The sequence below is a fragment of the Dermochelys coriacea genome, chromosome 13 (assembly GCF_009764565.3).
Source record: "Dermochelys coriacea isolate rDerCor1 chromosome 13, rDerCor1.pri.v4, whole genome shotgun sequence".
Taxonomy (NCBI): domain Eukaryota; kingdom Metazoa; phylum Chordata; order Testudines; family Dermochelyidae; genus Dermochelys; species Dermochelys coriacea.
In genome coordinates, this window is record NC_050080.1 from 8,574,974 (window position 1) to 8,593,700 (window position 18,727).

Consider the following 18,727-nt stretch of genomic DNA (forward strand, 5'->3'; position numbering starts at 1 on the left):
TAACATTTTGCTGGAGTTTTTTACTCTATAAAGACTGATACAATGCAGTTTGGATTAAGTGTGCCTCCATAGCCTTTTTCAAATAAAAAACTGATTTTTGCATAATGAAAATATTTTTAGACCTACTGAACTTAGGCTGTGATTCAGAATTAAAAGATTTCCCACCTGTACATCTTATTTATAAATAGGATTTTTAAAAATCAATTATAGCATTTTTTTCATTCTAGTGACTTTCTATGTATATGTATGTGTATTAAAGCAGCACTGTAACAATGAACAAACTTAAGTATTTAGTTTAAACAAGATTTATTCATGAAACATTACAAAAATGGCTTAAAACTTGAGTCCCTTCACTGTTTTCACTGATACCTTTGTACAGTGCTCCTTATGTTAACATCTATGTGCAAGAAAACTGAAGGGGCTTAAAGTATGTGAAATATTAACCTTTTAGGTTTAATTTTACAAAAAAAGCAGATCAAAAGTAGTTTAAGTTGCCATATGCATTAGTTATGCCTTATAAAAATCAGAATTGCCAATGTACTTAAATCAGGAGTGAATATTTTTAATCTAACTCACCAATATAAACAAGATCAAGACTAGCCTGGATGTCCAAGAGACTTGAAGGTCAACAAAGTTGATTGCTGACAACAGGATACAGTTACATATTTCAGAATTGTGCCTTAATTGCCCTGAACCTTCACAGCTTACCTTCTTCACTGGAAAGATGAACAAAATGTACTAAAATGTAACAAATATAAATCTCCCATCTTTGAGTGCATAATTTCATATGAAAGAAATATGTTTCTCTTGGATTTTGTTTATTTTTCATTTTTCTTCTAGCTGGTAAATGCACTTCAAAACCTAGTCTTTGGATGAAGTCACAAGTACACATCCTCAAATGAATTTGGAAATCAGACTGATTCTTTCATGAATACGCAAAGAAATGCTGGTGTTTAATATGCAATCTCTGAATTACTGTAAATTTATCAGCAACATAGCCAGTTTCTATTGGTTATTAAATTGAGCTTTCAAAAGAATGAACAACTATTAACATTGGCTTAATTTCTAAACCTAATTGTTTAAGCCCCCTCCCATTCTCAGAAATGTACCACTTTAACAATTAACTCCATACATTTATAGATACCGTCAACTGATTTGCAGTTCAAATCGTTCCAATATTATATGCTTTGACAACAAAAATAAATCCATTTTCTATGACTGCAAGTGGTTACAGAGATTATACCTAATACTATTTTTAAAATAACTTTAGTTACGCCACTTAGCTTTAAACGGATTGGGGGTTTGTTTTTTTTACAACATACAACCAGATGTTACCAGTAATGCTTCAGAACATGCACAAAAAAACAAAATAAAACTAAACACAAATAAGACCATCTGTGGATATATACTGAGTGCTTCCAAAGAAAAGTCAGTTTAGAAGCATAAATAGTGCCTAAGCTGCTTAAAGTAGTGCTGGAGACCCAAGCCTCCTAGTGGTAGCAAGCAATATATCGTTATCTTACACTAACAACAATGTCCATGTTTCTACAAATCTCTCTGAAGCTTACTGTATTTAACGTTTTATTTTAGAAAAGCGGATGTTTATTAATGCACCCTTCCCATCCCCCAACACACAAGGTTTTATGTAATTGTCATCATAGGTATATAGTTTAAGTAATGCTCACAGTGCCCAAAGAGAATTCAGAGTAGCAGTTTTTCAAACTGCAGTAAGCCTAACGTTGTGTTTATTCAAGCTTTTAAGTTACCGAATTATACTGATATAGACCAGGAGTGCCAATCTCTTCAGCTCTGCTTACCATTTGAAAACGTTGCATACATCTCTTCACAGGGAACGCTGACTCTGCCCAATTTGATCATGTTTGTACCGTACTAATTTACCATTGTTCCAAGTTCTGGATAGTTAGATTCTTTAATGCTGTACTAAGTGAAGTAACAAGGATATCACTGCTATTTTTTCTCAGTTATATAATTAAAAGGGTGCTGTAAACTCTATTGGCTACAGCATACCTTCGACAGACCCAAAAAGGACAAAAAAGGCAACCGAAGTCCCTTTTAAAGCTTAGTGAAAACATGATGATTTCAGATGAAAGCTTTATGGAAAGAATGTAATAGCATTTAAATATTTGGCAATCAAAATTAATGACAAATCCTTGATTGGTGAATGATACAATTTTCATTAAAATTTACTTTAGAAAAGCTGTTTTTTGCTATTAACAAAACCAGAATAACCAGCATAGATTGAAATTTAACAACTAGATGTCCAGATGAGATGGAGTGATGAGTTCAGAGATTTCAATATATATCTGGACAGTCTGAGAAATTTCTATCAAAGTATCCGCCTGAATATAACCAGTCTGACGTTCCAGTGTATGGGTTATTGCCTTGATGAAACCATCTGTGAAAAGCAAATTAAGTGGGTAGGGAAACATATATTACAGGGAGAACATTTTTTTGCTTCTTTTACAAAAGAGTGTAAAAAGGCACCTGAATCTCTCAATCTAACCTATTCTTTCCCGTTAGATATCCAGGGGGAAAAATCAAGTTCTTAAATTACGTTTATCAAAGACCTTACTCCATCCTTGTTTATATACCCCTTTCTTCTTGATCTTACAGTACTGGTTTTGTCATTCCTGTCCCAGTTCATCAAAGGGAAAAAAAAATCTACACATCAATGTTCTTTATATTTTAAATTGGCAAGTCAGTTTTTGTCATAAAATGTTCTTCCTCTTAAAAGGGTCCCCACAGAGAGGAAATACAGTTCTGTATAGCTGCATTTTGTACAGCACATCAATTGAAATCAATTGTATGTTCTCTAGCACAGTGGTTCTCAACCTGTGGTGTGCGGAGCTCAGGGGTCCGCAGACTATTTTGAAGTGGTCCACCAAAGGTTGTCATTACCATAGAACAGTGGTTTTCAACCTGTAGTCCAAGATTTCCGAAGGGGTCTCCACAGCCATTTGAAATTTTTTAGGGGGTCTGCAAATGAATAGAGGTAGAGAACCACTGCTCTAGAAGAGATTTTCTAAGGTACGAATGAGAATTAGGCACCCATTTCCCACTGAGTTTCAATGCGAGTTGGGTGCTTAACTGCTCTTTCTGCCTTTGAGAATCTCCTCCTGTTGCTTCAGGATTTAATTTTATCTGCTTACTACAAAAACAAAACAAAAAAAATCACCATGTGCAAGAACAGCCTGGTTTCTTTTTCTGATGTGCCTGTAAGGCAAGATTGGTCTGATTCACAATGTTATAACAGATGCACTGTATTTCAAGATGCTTCTATTTTTTGTTGTAATTTTTGACAAGAGTTCTTTTACTGAACAAGAACAAGGTGGTGCTGCACTATTCAATAGTTAGGTAAATCATTTTCCAATCTGAAAAGTAATACCTTTCCACAACTAAGACTTGATTGCGGGTTAACAGTAGGAAAATTAAATACCACCGAAATCTTTCAGTGCTTATGCCTGTTACTACACTGATACATGCCTAAATAGTGATAAACATAATCCAAAATGAAAAGGAGTACTTGTGGCACCTTAGAGACTAACAAATTTATTAGAGCATAAGCTTTCGTGAGCTACAGCTCACTTCATCGAATGCATCCGATGCTGCTACTCTGAAACCTGTCATAATCCAAAATGTTCCTTTTCTTCCTTACATAGATGTATTCTTAACCTTCGCTATCAGCTTCTTTTCTGTGACCATATAAAATCTTGGTTCTTTTTCAATTAAAGATGTTCCAGTGATTTTTGTTTAATATTTAAAAGGTAACGGAAGTGTTTATGTATTACAAGGATATTAACAGTGTGAATTCATGAGTTGGAGCCAGGAGATCTCCATTCTGTTCCCAAGGACACCACAGACTCACTGTGTGACCTTCAGCAAGTTACTTAGCCTCTCTGAGCCCTCCTTACCCCACCTTTGTAAAACACTTTAAAGTTACCTGGGGATGAACACTGCTTTAGGGTTTAAAAGAATTGTATTAGTATTTCTTAGGGTTTGGTTATTTTAGGAGATAGCCATTTGAGTTACATGTTCTTTAAAGCAATTTGTTTCCCAGTACTAATCTGCACCATTGGGTGATACATGTTGGACACCATTTGGTTGGCCCCTTCTATCCTTAAGATGGCTGCTTTTTTTGGTGCTGGCAGTACTACACAGGGAAATATCCACCGAAGGCCACCTTCCACAAGAATCTCCCTCTCTTAGAGCAACTACTTTGGGATACTCCCAACGTTTTATTTGTCCTGTAGTAAAAAGGCCAACCCCTGTAGGCAAAAGACTTTGGCACTCCCTTGCTGTTCCTACTACAAGTTTCAGCCTCAACTTATTTACAGTGGTATGGGTACTTTGGGATGAAATAATCTACAATTTTGGCTTCATGTTGCATTTTTCAAATGTTCTTTCCCCACAAGGCTTTAAGTGATACTATAAATTGTTCTGTAGTGCAAAGAGAAATCAAACAGTAAAAACAAACTATTCGCTAACCTTAACTACATGCCCAACTTTCTTCCCCACCTCTAAAAGTTACCTTGTCCTCCATTCCACTTCATCTTTTGCACGTTCCTTACGAGCGGCTCTTTGTTTCTCTTCTAGTCTCTCTTTTTCTTTACTAGCCAGGTCTAACAAACATTTAAATAGGAATTGGTTATATTGCAAAATAAAAGAGAAAAAGAACAAAACATGGGAAAGGCTGGAGAGAAATAAAATTGAATTCACTTTAAGCACAGGAAAGCATTTGTTGTACACATTCTCTTTAAACCAAAAGTGTCACCCCTTCTAGGCAGCAGCACACCAGAGGAGTGGATGATCCAAGCAAACATACTGGCAATCCTAAACTTGGTATTTCGTTTGTCGGAAGGACTGTACTGGATGGGGTAAGGACTCAAAGTGGATACAGTCGGAAGCAGTACAGGATGCTTTCTTGTTATTCCACCCTACATATTTTTCCAAGCAAACTCAAGAGCAACAAAGAATCTTTCTGACCAGTTTCCCAATATGTGCTTCCACTTGTGCTGTAACATAGGATATCTGTATTCAGAATAGACCTTGGCCTCTTACACAGCCAGATTCTGCTGGCAAGAACAGTCATGTACATTGTTCTGGAGGGAGTAACATTCATAATCAATCACACTGTGGTGATAAAGAAAAGTTACCCTGGAAATACAATTATTGCCCAGAATTAAAAGGTGGGTAAAAACCTGAGGACAGCCACCTCACCCCAAACCAGTTCTCCTCCATCTTCCCTATGGTCAGGGGAGTGGACGGGTGTCAAGAGACAATTAAATACCAAATCTCTAGCAAATACACATACCCAGCTCTCCATTTTCCATGCCTCTGATATCTGGACGTAGACGACAATCAGTGGGAGCTAAAACTGCTTCCATGCCCGTTTCCAGCTCATTGAGACTCACAGCAAAACTGGTGAAATTGTACATCTTAAGGCAGAATAAAGATACAGTATATAGTAAAGTTTTGGTTTTTTTTTTTTTAAAATCACAGTGACATTCGATTCCCTTTCCTGGGCTGTCACAATGCGATTTTCAAAAGCACTTATTGAACCAAATCTGCTGTAATAAGAGCAGGGTTGGCTAATGCTGAGCACTTTTGAAAATACCGCTTTTAATTGTGCTGTGGACTGACAAATAAAAACATGATACTGCAGTGATTGAAGAGTCCTTGCTACAGAGGATCAAGAAAGCTTGTTGCTCATAGGTTCTCTGATTCTGAGCTGTCTCAAGGGGTTATCATTTTTATAATTTATTGAGAAGACACAAAACAGACATGCTCTCTAAAAAAACTTGCCTATTTTTCCCTGATGTCAAAGGATGACATTCTGGGCGTTTTTCAAATCTACCGGTAAAGTAGGGCCCTACCAAATTCTCGGCCATAAAAAACATGTCATGGGCCATGAAATCTCATCTTTTGTATGCTTTTACCTATACTACAGGGATTTCATGGGGAAGTCCAGTGTTTTTCAAATTGGGAGTCCTGACCCAAAAGGGAATTGCAGGGAGGGTCACAGAATTATTGGGGGGGGGAGGGAAGTGGTATTGCCACCCTTACTTCTGCACTGCCTTCAGAGCTGGGTGGCCAGAGAGTGGCGGCTATTGGCCAGGCGCCCAGCCTGAAGGCAGCGCACCGCCAGCAGTAGCGCAGAAGTAAGGGTGGCAATACCATAACATGCCAACGCTACTTCAGCTCTGCTGCCTTCAGAGCTGGGCATGCTGACTGAGGGTAGCAAGGGTAGCGGTACCACAACCCTCCCTACTAACCTTGCAACTCTCCTCCCCACAACTCTTTTTTGTGTCAGGATTCCTACAATCACAACTCCCTGAAATTTCAGATTTAAATAGCTGAAATCATAAAATTTACGATTTTTAAAATCTTATGATTGTGAAATTAATCAAAATGGACTGTGAATTGGGTAGGGCCCTACCTATAAGATTACCATGTATCTAAGATGAGTTACCCTTGTCCAGTATGATAATGTTCTTGGACAAGCCACCATGACCAGAGAGTTCTAATTTATTGAACTAGTCACCTGTGATGAGTTTGGTGGTCTAGAATTTATTCTCCAAAGCAGCTTACTGCCTGGTATGACTTGCACAGTCTCTTGGATCTCTGGCATATCATCGGCCTCATCATTCCCAGCATCTTCGCTCTGAAACGAAAACACAATAATTGACAGTGGAATAGAGAGAAATGACATACAGCTCTTCTGCCTAGAGTTCTCTGGAGAGGACATTAAAAATCATATCGAATTCAAGACCTTCCATTGTTTCACCCCACCTGTATCTCTGCTCTCCTTTCCTCCTCCTCATTTATGCTCTTCTTCATCCTCCATACTTCATGCCTTCTTCCACGCTACCTACTACGCTTGGAACAACTCCTAGTTTCTATCTAGAAAAAGCACCTTCTGTCATCATTCATGTCTTCTAGAAATCTTTTCTTTGTTTACTTCACTCTCCCTTTTCTTGACTCATATCCTATTTTTCCTGTCTTCGATTAGTAGCTCTTCTGCTGCGGTAATGCGTCCATACCCATATCCACACTATACACCACTTTTGGCGGCATGTAGGATGTGTGTAGCTACAGGCCACAGTGCAAAACAAGCTGCCTTCACACCTCAGCGTGTAGCTACGTGTCAGTGAAAGGCTCTAGCACAGGTGAGAGTGGTGACCACATGTCCCAATTTTATTGGGACAGTCCCGATATTTGGGACTTTTTCTTACATAGGTGCCTATTACCCCCCACCCTCCGTCCTGATTTTTCACACTGGCTATCTGGTCACCCTAGAGGCAGCAGAGAAAAGCTTCAGCAGCTACCACCTACCAGAATCTTTCACCACAGTGAGGAAAACTCTGGCAGCAGGGAGGCAACAGCTGCCACAGTTCTTCCCTACTGTGTGGAAAGGCTTCAGCAGCAGGGAGTTGGCAGAGCCCTTCCTCACACAAGAGCCTTTTCCTGCAGCAGGAAAAGGCTCCAGCCGCTGGGAGGCAGCAGGATGATGTCTACACTTGCTATTTAAAGCGCAAAATGTCCCTTTTTTCCCGCTAAACCCATGGGAGCATCTACACTTGTTAATGACTTTTTGTGATTAAACTCAGAAGTTTCACCGCAAAAAGAAAACCACCTTCACAAGAGGCATACAGTTCTTTACGCTGTTCTTTTTGTGCTGTTGTGAAAGTGAAGACACGTTCTACCCGTGTGAACACCTTTTGGCCTCCAGAGGATATCCCACAGTTCCAAAAGTGACCACTCTGGCCAGCCTCTCTGCTGCTCTGATGCCAGATAAACGGACATCCACCCCTCCCCCTATAAGCCCCAGGAAGTTTGAAACTCTCTTTCCTGTTGCGAGTGCTCATCTGCCCAGGTGGGACCATGGCTGCTCCACATAGCAAACAATCCCCTGCTTGAAGCAATGCCAAGCTACTGGACCTGATCAGTGTTTGGGGAAAGGAGGCTGTGCCATGCCAGCTGTGTTCCAGCCATAGGAATTTCCATACCTAGGAGCAGATTGCATGCATCTTGCAGGAGAAGGGGCACAACAGGGACACCCTGCAGTGCAGAGCGAAGGTGAAGGAGCTGAGGAATGCATGCCACAAGGCTAGGGAGGCAAACTGTCAGTCTGGTGCTGCACCTCAAAGCTGCCGTTTTTACAGTGAGTTGGATGCAATCTTAAGTGGTGACCCTACCTCCATTGCAAAGAGCCCAGTGGATACTTCCTCATGTCTGGAGTCAATGGAAAGTGGCCCTAGCCAGGAGGAGGAGGTCCCAGATGAAGAGGCAGCAGCTGAGGAAACTGTGGAGCCCGTTGCTGCGTGCACTCAGGACCCCTTCTCCATTATGTGACTAAAAACAGCAGTGTAGACAGGACGACATGGCCTGGGCGAAGAGAGACCCATGCAGGGCATGTACCTGGGTACATGCCACACCCTCAGGCATGTTTGTACTCTATTTGTCTAAGCCGGGCCTCACCATCTACACTAAATCCACACAGGGGGGCTACCTGAGTACATACTGTACTCTACATGCCGCCAAAAGAAGCACGCCATGTAGACATAAGCCTTACAATGTTATGTAAAGTGCTACATACATTGGCAGCACTAGGTAAGCAATAAGTCATAAGACATCTGTACTCCTGAATCTTGTGTAATCACATACCAGATTCTGAGGGCTGGTTAGCAAGCTGATATGCTCATGTTCCTTAGGCTTCAGTGAAGCACACCAAGCACAATTTCAAGAGGAACATTTTAGATCCTCCGACTGCTTCTTTCTTTACCTAAATCAATCTAAAATAAGCCATCACTTTACACCAGGACTCATGCCCCAGTACAGTGCAATACTGGTTCTTTCTACCATCTTTGCTGGCTGCCAAGAGGTCATTAAAGATTTCATGATGCTTTTAAAAAAAGGCTCAGAACTTTTCCAGGATTCCGACCAACATTCCCACTCTCCATACTAGTAAAACAGATACTACTGAGGTGCAGATAGCTGTCGCATTTGCCTACACAGCCACTGCACTACCAGTATAAAACTGATTGAAGGGGTCCCTTCATTTCTTACAATCTACAAAGAGGTGGTAAAAAAATTAATACCAGTACCTTATTCCAGCAGAATTAAGGAACCTAATTTCAGATATTCTAGGAACAAAATGTAACAGTTCCTCTCAGGACGAGATTAGAAAGACTGAAAAAAGAACCAGGCTTCACGAAGTGTAAAATGCAACAGAAAAGAAAAATTTTCTTAGTCTAAAGTGAAGCCGGAGCATCAGTTTTTCAATCATTAAAAAACAGGGTATATTGTACATGCTGCTTGTGCATAAGCCCTACCATATCTGGTAGCTTGATGGCTCCCAACAGTGACGATCCTTAAAGGATCCTTTCCTTTGGAGAAGGTCACATTGCATGGAATTTTGTTTCATTACCATAAAATACATTTTTTTTTAAAAAGCAAGAGTAAAATACAGAAAGACATGTTTCCTCCTTCCTTTGTCCAGATATTTTATTTTTTTCCCATTTAGAATTGGAAATGGTATGATTGCAGGTTCCAGGAAACCACCAATCAGATAGACCTCATCTGCTGGCCAAATTGGAATTCAAATACTCTACTGCCTTATAACATGAGAGAGGGGATAAGTTTGTGCTGTCAGAGATAGTGCCATTATTTCAGTGTCAAACACCTGGAAATTGTAAATAGAGGAAATGCAGGAGGTATTTCAGAATCACTACAGTGAGCTTTGGCACTACTACTTAATGCTTTACTCTCAAGACATACAGAGGAAAAAGACATTCAGGAATGGTATTATAAATTTTCACCCATTTTAAAAACTGTTTGTAAGCCTCACAAGCCACCAGTGACAATCAACCAAAAATTTACTGCCAAGAAGAATCTGGCTACAAAAAAATGTAACATTACAGCACTGCATCTTTCACACAATATGAGTGAAATTCACACTCCCAGGGTGAAGTCTGAATAAATGGGCTTTGCAATCTGAGATGAGAAAATAATATTCCTCTCAAACCTGAAAACAGGATGTGTGCAATTTAACCACAGTCTGCCACCACCATCTTTTAGCCATAGAGGTAGCTCACCTCGTGTGACCTCGCCCCAGATGCTGTCTGTATCCAGTAGATTTGCACAAGCCATTGATCATTTGGTCACCCCCCCCGCCATTCCTCCCCCGCCCTCATTCAACCCTGAACTCTCACTTCTAGCCACCAATCCCCTCTATAGCGGAATCACTGTGAATTGGGCCTTCCACAGTTAAATTGCAGAGAGATCAAAAGGATTTCATCTCTGAGAGACTACCTGAAAAATAATGACCATCAATAGGGAAGTACAATACATTGACAACCTAGCTGAAAATGTCACACAATTAAAAAAGAAACAAGAAATTGTGTCTAGCTAGATGATGAATATGTATTTAATCCAATAATATCCTGTTTGGTTTGGTATGCTGTGTTTGTGGAATAGATGAGAGTACTGTATTCTGAATTCAAATCAAGCTCAAGCTTACTTTTCAAGCTTCCTCTCTAAAAAAAAAAAAAAAAATCCTTGTGAATGCTTTCCATTGGCTTCCAGTTAGGTAACTCCCCTTCTAAATGCAAGTTCATCAGAAAGGGAAGATTGATTTGATTTTTTAAAAAGCTTATAGCCCTCATTTTTAAGCTCTTCTCTGCAACATGAACCCTAAAGGCTCAAAACACTGAAGAGAAATAAAAAGCCAAACTTTTAAAATCTCATATTTTTAAGACAATCACGTGATTTTTTTGTGCAGATTTTTAAATGCCTGAGGTTGGCAATATTGCCATTTTCCTTACTAATAAACAGCAAGATGTAACTCAATCTCTAACAGTAGTCACCAAATATCAACCCCAATCTCCATGACCAATCCCTGTGAGATGCTGAATGCCCTCAACTTTCACTGAAGTCAATGGGAGTTCAGAGCACTCCTCACTTCCTGGTATCAGGGCCCTAGTTATGAAAAATATCCACCATAATAGCAATCAGTTCACCACAACCACATCAACACATGTTCTTCTAACAAGAAATGTTTCCATTTCTGAAAATGCTGCCTTCAAATGGGAGAGAAACAGCAACTCCAGCTCTCTCCTGAACAATTATACTAAAACCTTACCGGCTTCATTTTCTTCTGGTCACCACCTCTCTTTTCATTCTTTTTAGAAACATCATATGTGGCAGGATTGATACACCATAAGCATTCTGTCCATTTGCCATAGATCACAGAGAGCTTCTTCTTGCTATTTATAGAGGAAAGGAGATTTATTTTTGCTGCCCAATTTCTAAAATTTCCTAGCCTAAATTAAAATCAGCATGATTTACCGGTAATCCAGATTATATTCAGGTTTTCCGGTTTCTTTTTTTCCCTGATTACTACAAACTTCTGGGAAGCCATTTTATCAAAACATAAATGCAAAGATGAACAATGCAGTCTATCCCAACATTTATGGTATTCAGTCCTGTGCTTTGAATGCTCCCTCACTATTTAGCCATCAATTGTGCTCTTGTTAAACGGATTATAGAAGCAATGAAGCTGATATTGTAGTGTATAAAGACCAAGAGCTATATAACAGGTTGAATTTGGGGAATACACCTGTTAGCATTTTTTGGTAAATATTTTAAAATGAAGACTAGAAGTCCTAATACATTACTAAGAAAAGGACACAGTTAGCAATTGTATTATTCTCTAAGTTTTCTCTGGATACGTCTCCTTTAAATCCAGATTGCTGCACTTAAATCCAAGGTGCAAATGGCATTAAAGCTTTGCTAATAGTGACTGAAATGCTCACTCTAAAACCTGCAAGTGTAACATTGACCCAGAAAATAGAAATGAATGAGAATGGGAGGAGCCTGTACTAATGTAAAAATTTAGCAGTCATGTTGAGCATGTGTCAGTCCAACAAGCTAGCGCTACACAGAAAGTACTAGGTGCCCATATAGTACAAGACAGACAGACTTTCCACTTACTTTTTGTCCTGAACGTGACCTTCTACTCTGTGAAGCTCTTTCCCAAACAGTCCACATGGTTTAAAATTAAGGATACATTTATCTCCAGTACTGCAAAGGAAACAAATGTACCATTTAGAAAGCCAGCATCTAAATGTCTGAAGTGCAGTGTTTACTAATGTATTTACTTTGCTAAAACGAAACTAACACTATTTAATGAAATCACTTAGACCTGTGTTTAATATTAGAAATTGGGTAGTAAAAACCACTGGATTATTGTAAGTCCTTGTTGCTCCTTTTTATTCTAAGACAGGCAAAAACGGTAACACTGAGAGCTTGTTTAAACCAAATGAAGATTTTAATGGGTGATTTCTGCATAAAGTGTGCATATAAAACTCACTGAAGTCATAGGGAGTTAAAAGGAAAAGGAATATAGGACTGTCCCCTACCCAGGGTATCTCTTATTATATCACTATCGATACCTTTATGGTGAGCTAATCACATGAAGTTGACAAAGCTGCTAAATAAAGGTAGCTCACACTGTAAACGTGCACTCAAGTGCTACTGCCAAACTACGTTACAGCCAGACGTCAAGCCAGGATTCCTGGACTAAATTCAGAAAACTGAAATAAGCGTGCCCATTATTGACTAGCGTGATGGTGATTTATGCTGTGTTGCACATTACACATAATTCACTGCACAGCCATTAAATGGCAATTCACTATCGACTGGGCGGGGTTTGAACGGGTGACCTGGAGTTGAAAGATTCTGTATCCCATCCAGTCTTCTACATAATCATATGTACGGTTATCACTGTTTTTATATTTGTTTCAAAACACAAAAAACTATTTAACCAGTTCAGAAGAAGAAATTATTTAAAACAGTTTTCAGCAGATGAACAGGAAACAACATTTTGGACCTACAAGATCCATTACAAAGGGGAAAGCTTTTGGATCTGTGATTACCATTTATCAGTCTCTATAATGGCCAATGCTCGTAGTGCCATAATTAGCAATATTACCTGTGATTTACAATTTCTATTGTTCCATATTGTTCTATCCACAGTTTACCTATAATTATGTTATGTACACAACAGGTTGGGTTTGTCCACGTGTAAACTTCATTGTGTCTGTGAAAGAAGCCAGAAAAGTGAAGTCAGATGCCAGGAAACTAAATCCACTTCTTGAACTAAAGACAGAAGGTAAAACAGCATTAAACTCTAATTGCCCTGAATCTTGTAGTGGAGTGGAACACTTAGTACCCTGCTGAACAGTATCTACTTTACTTAAAAAAAAAAAAAAAAAAAAACCACAACAACAACAACAAAAAAAACCCCACACTTATGGATTTTCTTTATAACCAAGGTAGTGTGTTCTATCTGAATCTCACTAGACATTAATAAGTGATTTTAAAAAAAAAAAAAAGAGGAAATTGCTTATGGAATCTACAAATGTGTGCCCTTTGATAACTTGAGCTCTGGAGCAGGGCATCAGTAGCAATCAAGACATTTTAACTATTTTAAATTGTCCTTTTAAAGTTGTGAGAGAATCGGATGCTCACAAGAGGATTTTTACTAACAGCCCTAGAGACTGAAGTCTTCTGTTCAGCCACAGGAAACTGCACTGTAACCTTCCCCAAGTAGTCCCACCACAGGCCACAACCATGACCCAGAGAGACCACTTTGAAAGACAAGAAAGTAGTTCACTCTTCATGACTATTTCATATGAACATCTCTGCTGAGGCTGCCATCAAGGATGCTGATCACGACCAGTTTTGATAGACATGGATGCCTCTCCACTAGGAACGAGGCAGACCAACCCACTCAGATAGGTTTTCACACAAGCATCTGATAGTAAATGCTTTTGGACCTCGTTTCAGAGATGTGGAAGTCAATGGGATCTGCGGTGCAGAACACTGTGGGGCAAATCAGGCCCTTAATCTTAAGTCAGTTCTGGGGGAATGAACTGAAAAAAAAATTATAATCTTCTCCCTAAAAATAAATAAATAAAAGTCTTCACAACATGTAGGGACCCTTGAGAGCTTTCACGGAAGTCAGCAGGAGTTTTGTCATTAGTCACTAGAATTCGTACCTCCCTGATTCTACAAGCTATGCAACTACTGACACCAGAAAAATAACCTTCTTGTGTAAGGTTTATACTTGAATAGAATGTAAGCTCTTTATCTGAAAAAAAGATTTGTCACTGAATCCATGACACTATTTTCAGTCTTTTTAAAATATGTTCACAATCTAATTTAATCCTTAATTCCATCTTTCCACTTCATCCCTATTTTTTTTTTTACGAGTTACTCTGAAGAAAAAATCCTAGCACTAAAATTCTCAGTTTAGTTTTGTATCAAACATGCTCTGTAGCACTAACTTTATAAAAACAGTGTTTGTTGACTCGAGTCCTCAAAAAAAATGTTTCTAAAAATGGTCAAACTGTTAATATGTCAACAAACAGGATTCCTATTTTCACTGGCTTGGCCAAGTCATATTTCTAACATGATGTCATCTTTTATCCCTCTTTCAACGCTGATGAAGCAAATACTGTCTGGATTTAGCACTCTAAGCAACTAAGACGTTTTAGTAATACTGTAAATCAAACTTCTCTCTCTCAATTCTGATTACACAGAACACAAGAAAAAAATAGATATTTTGATATAATGGCAGGAAGAGCAAACAATTAAAGCACCAACCGCTTTTTAAACCTTCACCTTATATCAAGAAGTGACTGAACAAAACTTTGCTTAATGTATCTGACTGGTCTGTCATTTTCAAGTACTGCACAGACACAGCCTTAAAGTTTGAATCCTTTAGTGACAAACTGCCTCTCACTGAACTTTAGAACAATAGTTGCATTTTCATACAAGGCTCATGTGGCATAAGAAATTAGAGCACTTTAATATTTCTATTCATCCTGCGGTTTGGGGGATGGCAACATTTGTATGGCCCACGAACAACCAGTTGAAGCAGCACTTAACTGTCCTAGTTTACCACTTGAAATGTAATATAATATTTCGGTTGGTGAAAGGTGGCTACTAATCAAACTATGGATGTTTTGAAAGTGCAGTCATGACAAACACAAAAGCAGCACATGTATTTACTTACAGCCTAGCCTATTAAACACATTTGTTTCTAATCAATTCTTGCCCAATACTGCTGGTATGCTTACAGGTCTAGTTAGATCAATAGAGAGCCTAGTGTGTTAACAAGACAACTACAGCATTGAACAGTTCAGAACCCTAACGCACCTTGAAGTGAACAGCACAAAACCTCAACTTGCTCTTTTCTGAATATTCTCTTGTGATTTGGTCAGTCAAAAGTGTGTTTCATTAAAGGCAATTTTTCCATTACTAACTTTTATTTTGGTTGAATGTTTGTAGTCTACATTTAAAAATGTATTAAAATAATTTATCTACCTAGCAAGGAATTGGGGTATAGAGGCAAGCTGCCCAATTACTCCGTTTTCATCACAACACAGTTCAGATACCAAGCAGCTCATGTTTTATATTCCCCAGAAAGATCAGATATCATGGTGTATATATATATATATATATATATATATATATATATATATATATATATATATCAGAAATTCAACTAAGAGCATCAAGCTACTTGTATAAGGGTATCTCCAATAGAAGTTAACCTGTTATAAGGTAAGCAAGTCACTACCTTATTGAAACCAAATGTCTATTTAAAGGTTTCACAAAAGCAGCAGATTTCAGAATCACTTCTCTAAATCTACATCTGTTTAAGAGCTCTTATGAAACCACCTCAAAGTGCTCAATTCCAGAATGACTTACTTCACTATCATCCTGAGTGCACTCATTAGTTCCTTACAGAAAAGTCTGGGGAGGCTTTTTAATTTGATTATAGCTCAGCCATGCTACAAAACAATTTATGAAATCACTTTCTTCGTAAAATATGCTCTCAGTCAGACATGAACCTGGGAATAACCTGGAAATAGAGATTTGGTTTCAACGAAGAGGCCTCTGTACACAAGTAGGTGAGTCATGTCTAACTGTAGGTAGAAATTTATCTGAATTCCTGGGGTTTACCATGGCATACAGTATCTGTTCTGGAGAAGTCATATAGTTTACACATACACATGGTTAACATTATCAAAACCACTTGTGGGATTTAGAGGCAAAATTTCCAATGAAATTAACGTGGCACCGATTATCTCAGACAAAGTATTTTTAGTTCTCTTTTTTTTTTAATTTATTAAAGGCACCTAACAAAATGTAAAGAACAAGTAATTTTAAATAGCATTTGGTTTCAAGAAATGCCAGTTGCCTTTGCAGTAAAATCAGGCTAAATTGTTACAGCTGCAAGACCATGGCATCCTTCCAACAAAACCCTGGAATTAACCGATGAGCAATAGTCCATGCTTAAATCCTGAGTATCTCTTCCTTCCACCCACTCCAAGAAAAGTTTCATTATTAGTTGAATGATTCTTCAAGGTAGTCATAGCCCAGATATATATATAGATAGATATAGATATTATGGTCCTTTACCATTTTTTTAATATAGTTAAGGGATATGTCCAATAGAGAAAAAAGTTTTTTGGTTATACTTACTTTAGAAGCTCCAAAGTAATTGTTCCACGGGGCTCTGCTTCTATACTTTTCCCCCAGAACTTTAATTTGGGGTAGATTGATCCATGAAAAACAAAGTCCTTATTGAGGCCTTCAGAATAAAATGCACTAACAGGTGGGTGGTGACTGACCTGTTCAGATATAAACCTAAAGCCTAAATCCTCCCTAGAGGGGGGGGAAAAAAAAAGTTAGGTAGTCAACCTTTATCAAAAAGGGACTTGTATTAAAATTGCAATAAAAGTGAGATCACACATTTTTTAAAACATGTCTGAGGATTTTTAGACCAAACTTGAACTCAGATCCCATGGTCTCCGTAGTTAATGTATGACGATCAATAAATGCTTCACCCATGTCCCCCACCATAAAAACTGCATCACAAACCGAACACTATCAATCCGGGAATGCATATGAAGTAATTTCAACTGGGCAACTCCTGGCAATTCCAAAGCTTGCTGGGCAATAGTAGTCCACCTCTGGGAAATTGGGTTCAAATATGGTTTAAAGGACAAGTGACCAGATGAAAGGGTCTCAATCTACTCTGACACTAGGTCATCAATAAGGCACTCGCTACAGTAATTAGGAGTCTCTGGTCAGAAGTGGCTCTTGGGAAGAATATAATATACACTTCACTGCCCTTGTACAATGCAGAAAATATGAGTCAATAGATAGAAATAAATTTCTTCTAAAATCATTATCTTCTCAGATTTCATATTGATAACTGGGGTTTTCAGCTAATTGTGGCTGTAGAGTTTAGATATATGACTGATCAGAGTGAACTGATTTTATCTTGGGAAATAAAATATTTTCCAGTTTGCCATGAAGTCAGTTTAATTCACTGACCATCAACCACCCTCCTCTTCAACAATATTTAAAAGAATTCAGTGTCACCTGATTAATTCATAGGTTTCTCCTAGTAGAGGGTTAAATGGTTTGCCAGTTCTCTCCCACTGAGAAGCTACTGCAGAAACTGCAAAAGCAGCTACAGCCTGTAAACAAACACAGCAGGATGCAGTCTTCAGAGAAAGCTCCACTGAAACAGCAGTATTTTACAATACATTTGCATGTGCTATAGCAATTTTTTAAAAACCCTCTATGTCCAGGAACTCTACCAACTTCTTGTACCCCTGAGATTCCTCCCTTTCTCCACATGCACCCAAACACACCAACACTCTGGAGAGAGTGACATTTTTTTAATCAGCCAGAGAAGTTGCTGTGTGCTTCTTAAGGTTAAACACATTCACAGATCCTGACAGACCCAAACTAGGAATAATGATCCATGGTAAAAAGAAAAGGAGTACTTGTGGCACCTTAGAGACTAACAAATTTATTAGAGCATAAGCTTTCGTGAGCTACAGCTCACTTCATCGGATGCATCCTGTAGCTCACGAAAGCTTATGCTCTAATAAATTTGTTAGTCTCTAAGGTGCCACAAGTACTCCTTTTCTTTTTGCGAATACAGACTAACACGGCTGCTACTCTGAAACCTGTGATCCATGGTAAGTAATAGATATATGTGTGTGAGATGAATATTTCACTTCCAAAAAGCAATAATTTTCTCTGGCAAACTTTGCCAGATCACACGGACTACTCTGTTCTAAGAAAGACCTCAACTGTTCTTTTCTGCTCATCTTCCCCTTCTTTTGCCCAGTGACTGTGCAGTAGTATCTAATTTAACATAACAGCAGTCACGTGTAATTTCCAGTGTCACTACGGAGAGGTCATTTTCACCAGTGTGCCTTGCAAAGCAGCAGAGTTTTTATTTTGTTGTATTTCATACATCCTGCTGCCAGGAATAAAGGACAACTGTAGCATCACACAGATTGAGCCTAAACTGCATGCGTTTGTCATACACAGTTTACCATGTGCTTCTTGTTCTCTATATTTCTTTTAAGTAGAACTAGAGTTCCAGAGTAACACTTGAACCTGGATGTACACTAGTTTAGGCCTACCATCAACAAGTCTTTGAGCATGTGACTAACCAGATACTTACTCTGCTCTCTCCAAGGTACGAAGGGTTTGGGGTGGGAGGGAAGAATGGGAAATAAAGTCTGGCTCTACCATACCACTCTTAAAAACTCTCAAAATGCCAGTTAGCAAATGGATTTGTTTGAGGCAGTTCAAAGCCATAATCTGA

The 18,727-nt window shown here is 38.6% G+C and overlaps 1 protein-coding gene across 13 annotated transcripts in view; it reads right to left on the reverse strand.

Moving 5' to 3' along the window:
• Positions 1-24: 24 nt before the first annotated feature.
• The window catches only part of OSBPL2 (oxysterol binding protein like 2), a 55,424-nt gene continuing 36,721 nt past the window's right edge, over positions 25-18,727 (reverse strand). For all 13 annotated transcript variants that reach the window (XM_043496171.1, XM_038369823.2, XM_038369824.2 and 10 more), the window contains 9 exons: positions 17,482-17,579; positions 16,576-16,758; positions 13,013-13,120; positions 12,013-12,102; positions 11,162-11,285; positions 6,563-6,682; positions 5,333-5,456; positions 4,550-4,640; positions 25-2,416 (listed from right to left, as the gene is read on the reverse strand). In XM_043496171.1, the coding sequence (XP_043352106.1) occupies positions 2,314-2,416; positions 4,550-4,640; positions 5,333-5,456; positions 6,563-6,682; positions 11,162-11,285; positions 12,013-12,102; positions 13,013-13,120; positions 16,576-16,758; positions 17,482-17,579 (1,041 nt within the window). In that variant the 3' untranslated portion in view covers positions 25-2,313. The remainder of the gene's footprint in view (positions 2,417-4,549; positions 4,641-5,332; positions 5,457-6,562; positions 6,683-11,161; positions 11,286-12,012; positions 12,103-13,012; positions 13,121-16,575; positions 16,759-17,481; positions 17,580-18,727) is intronic.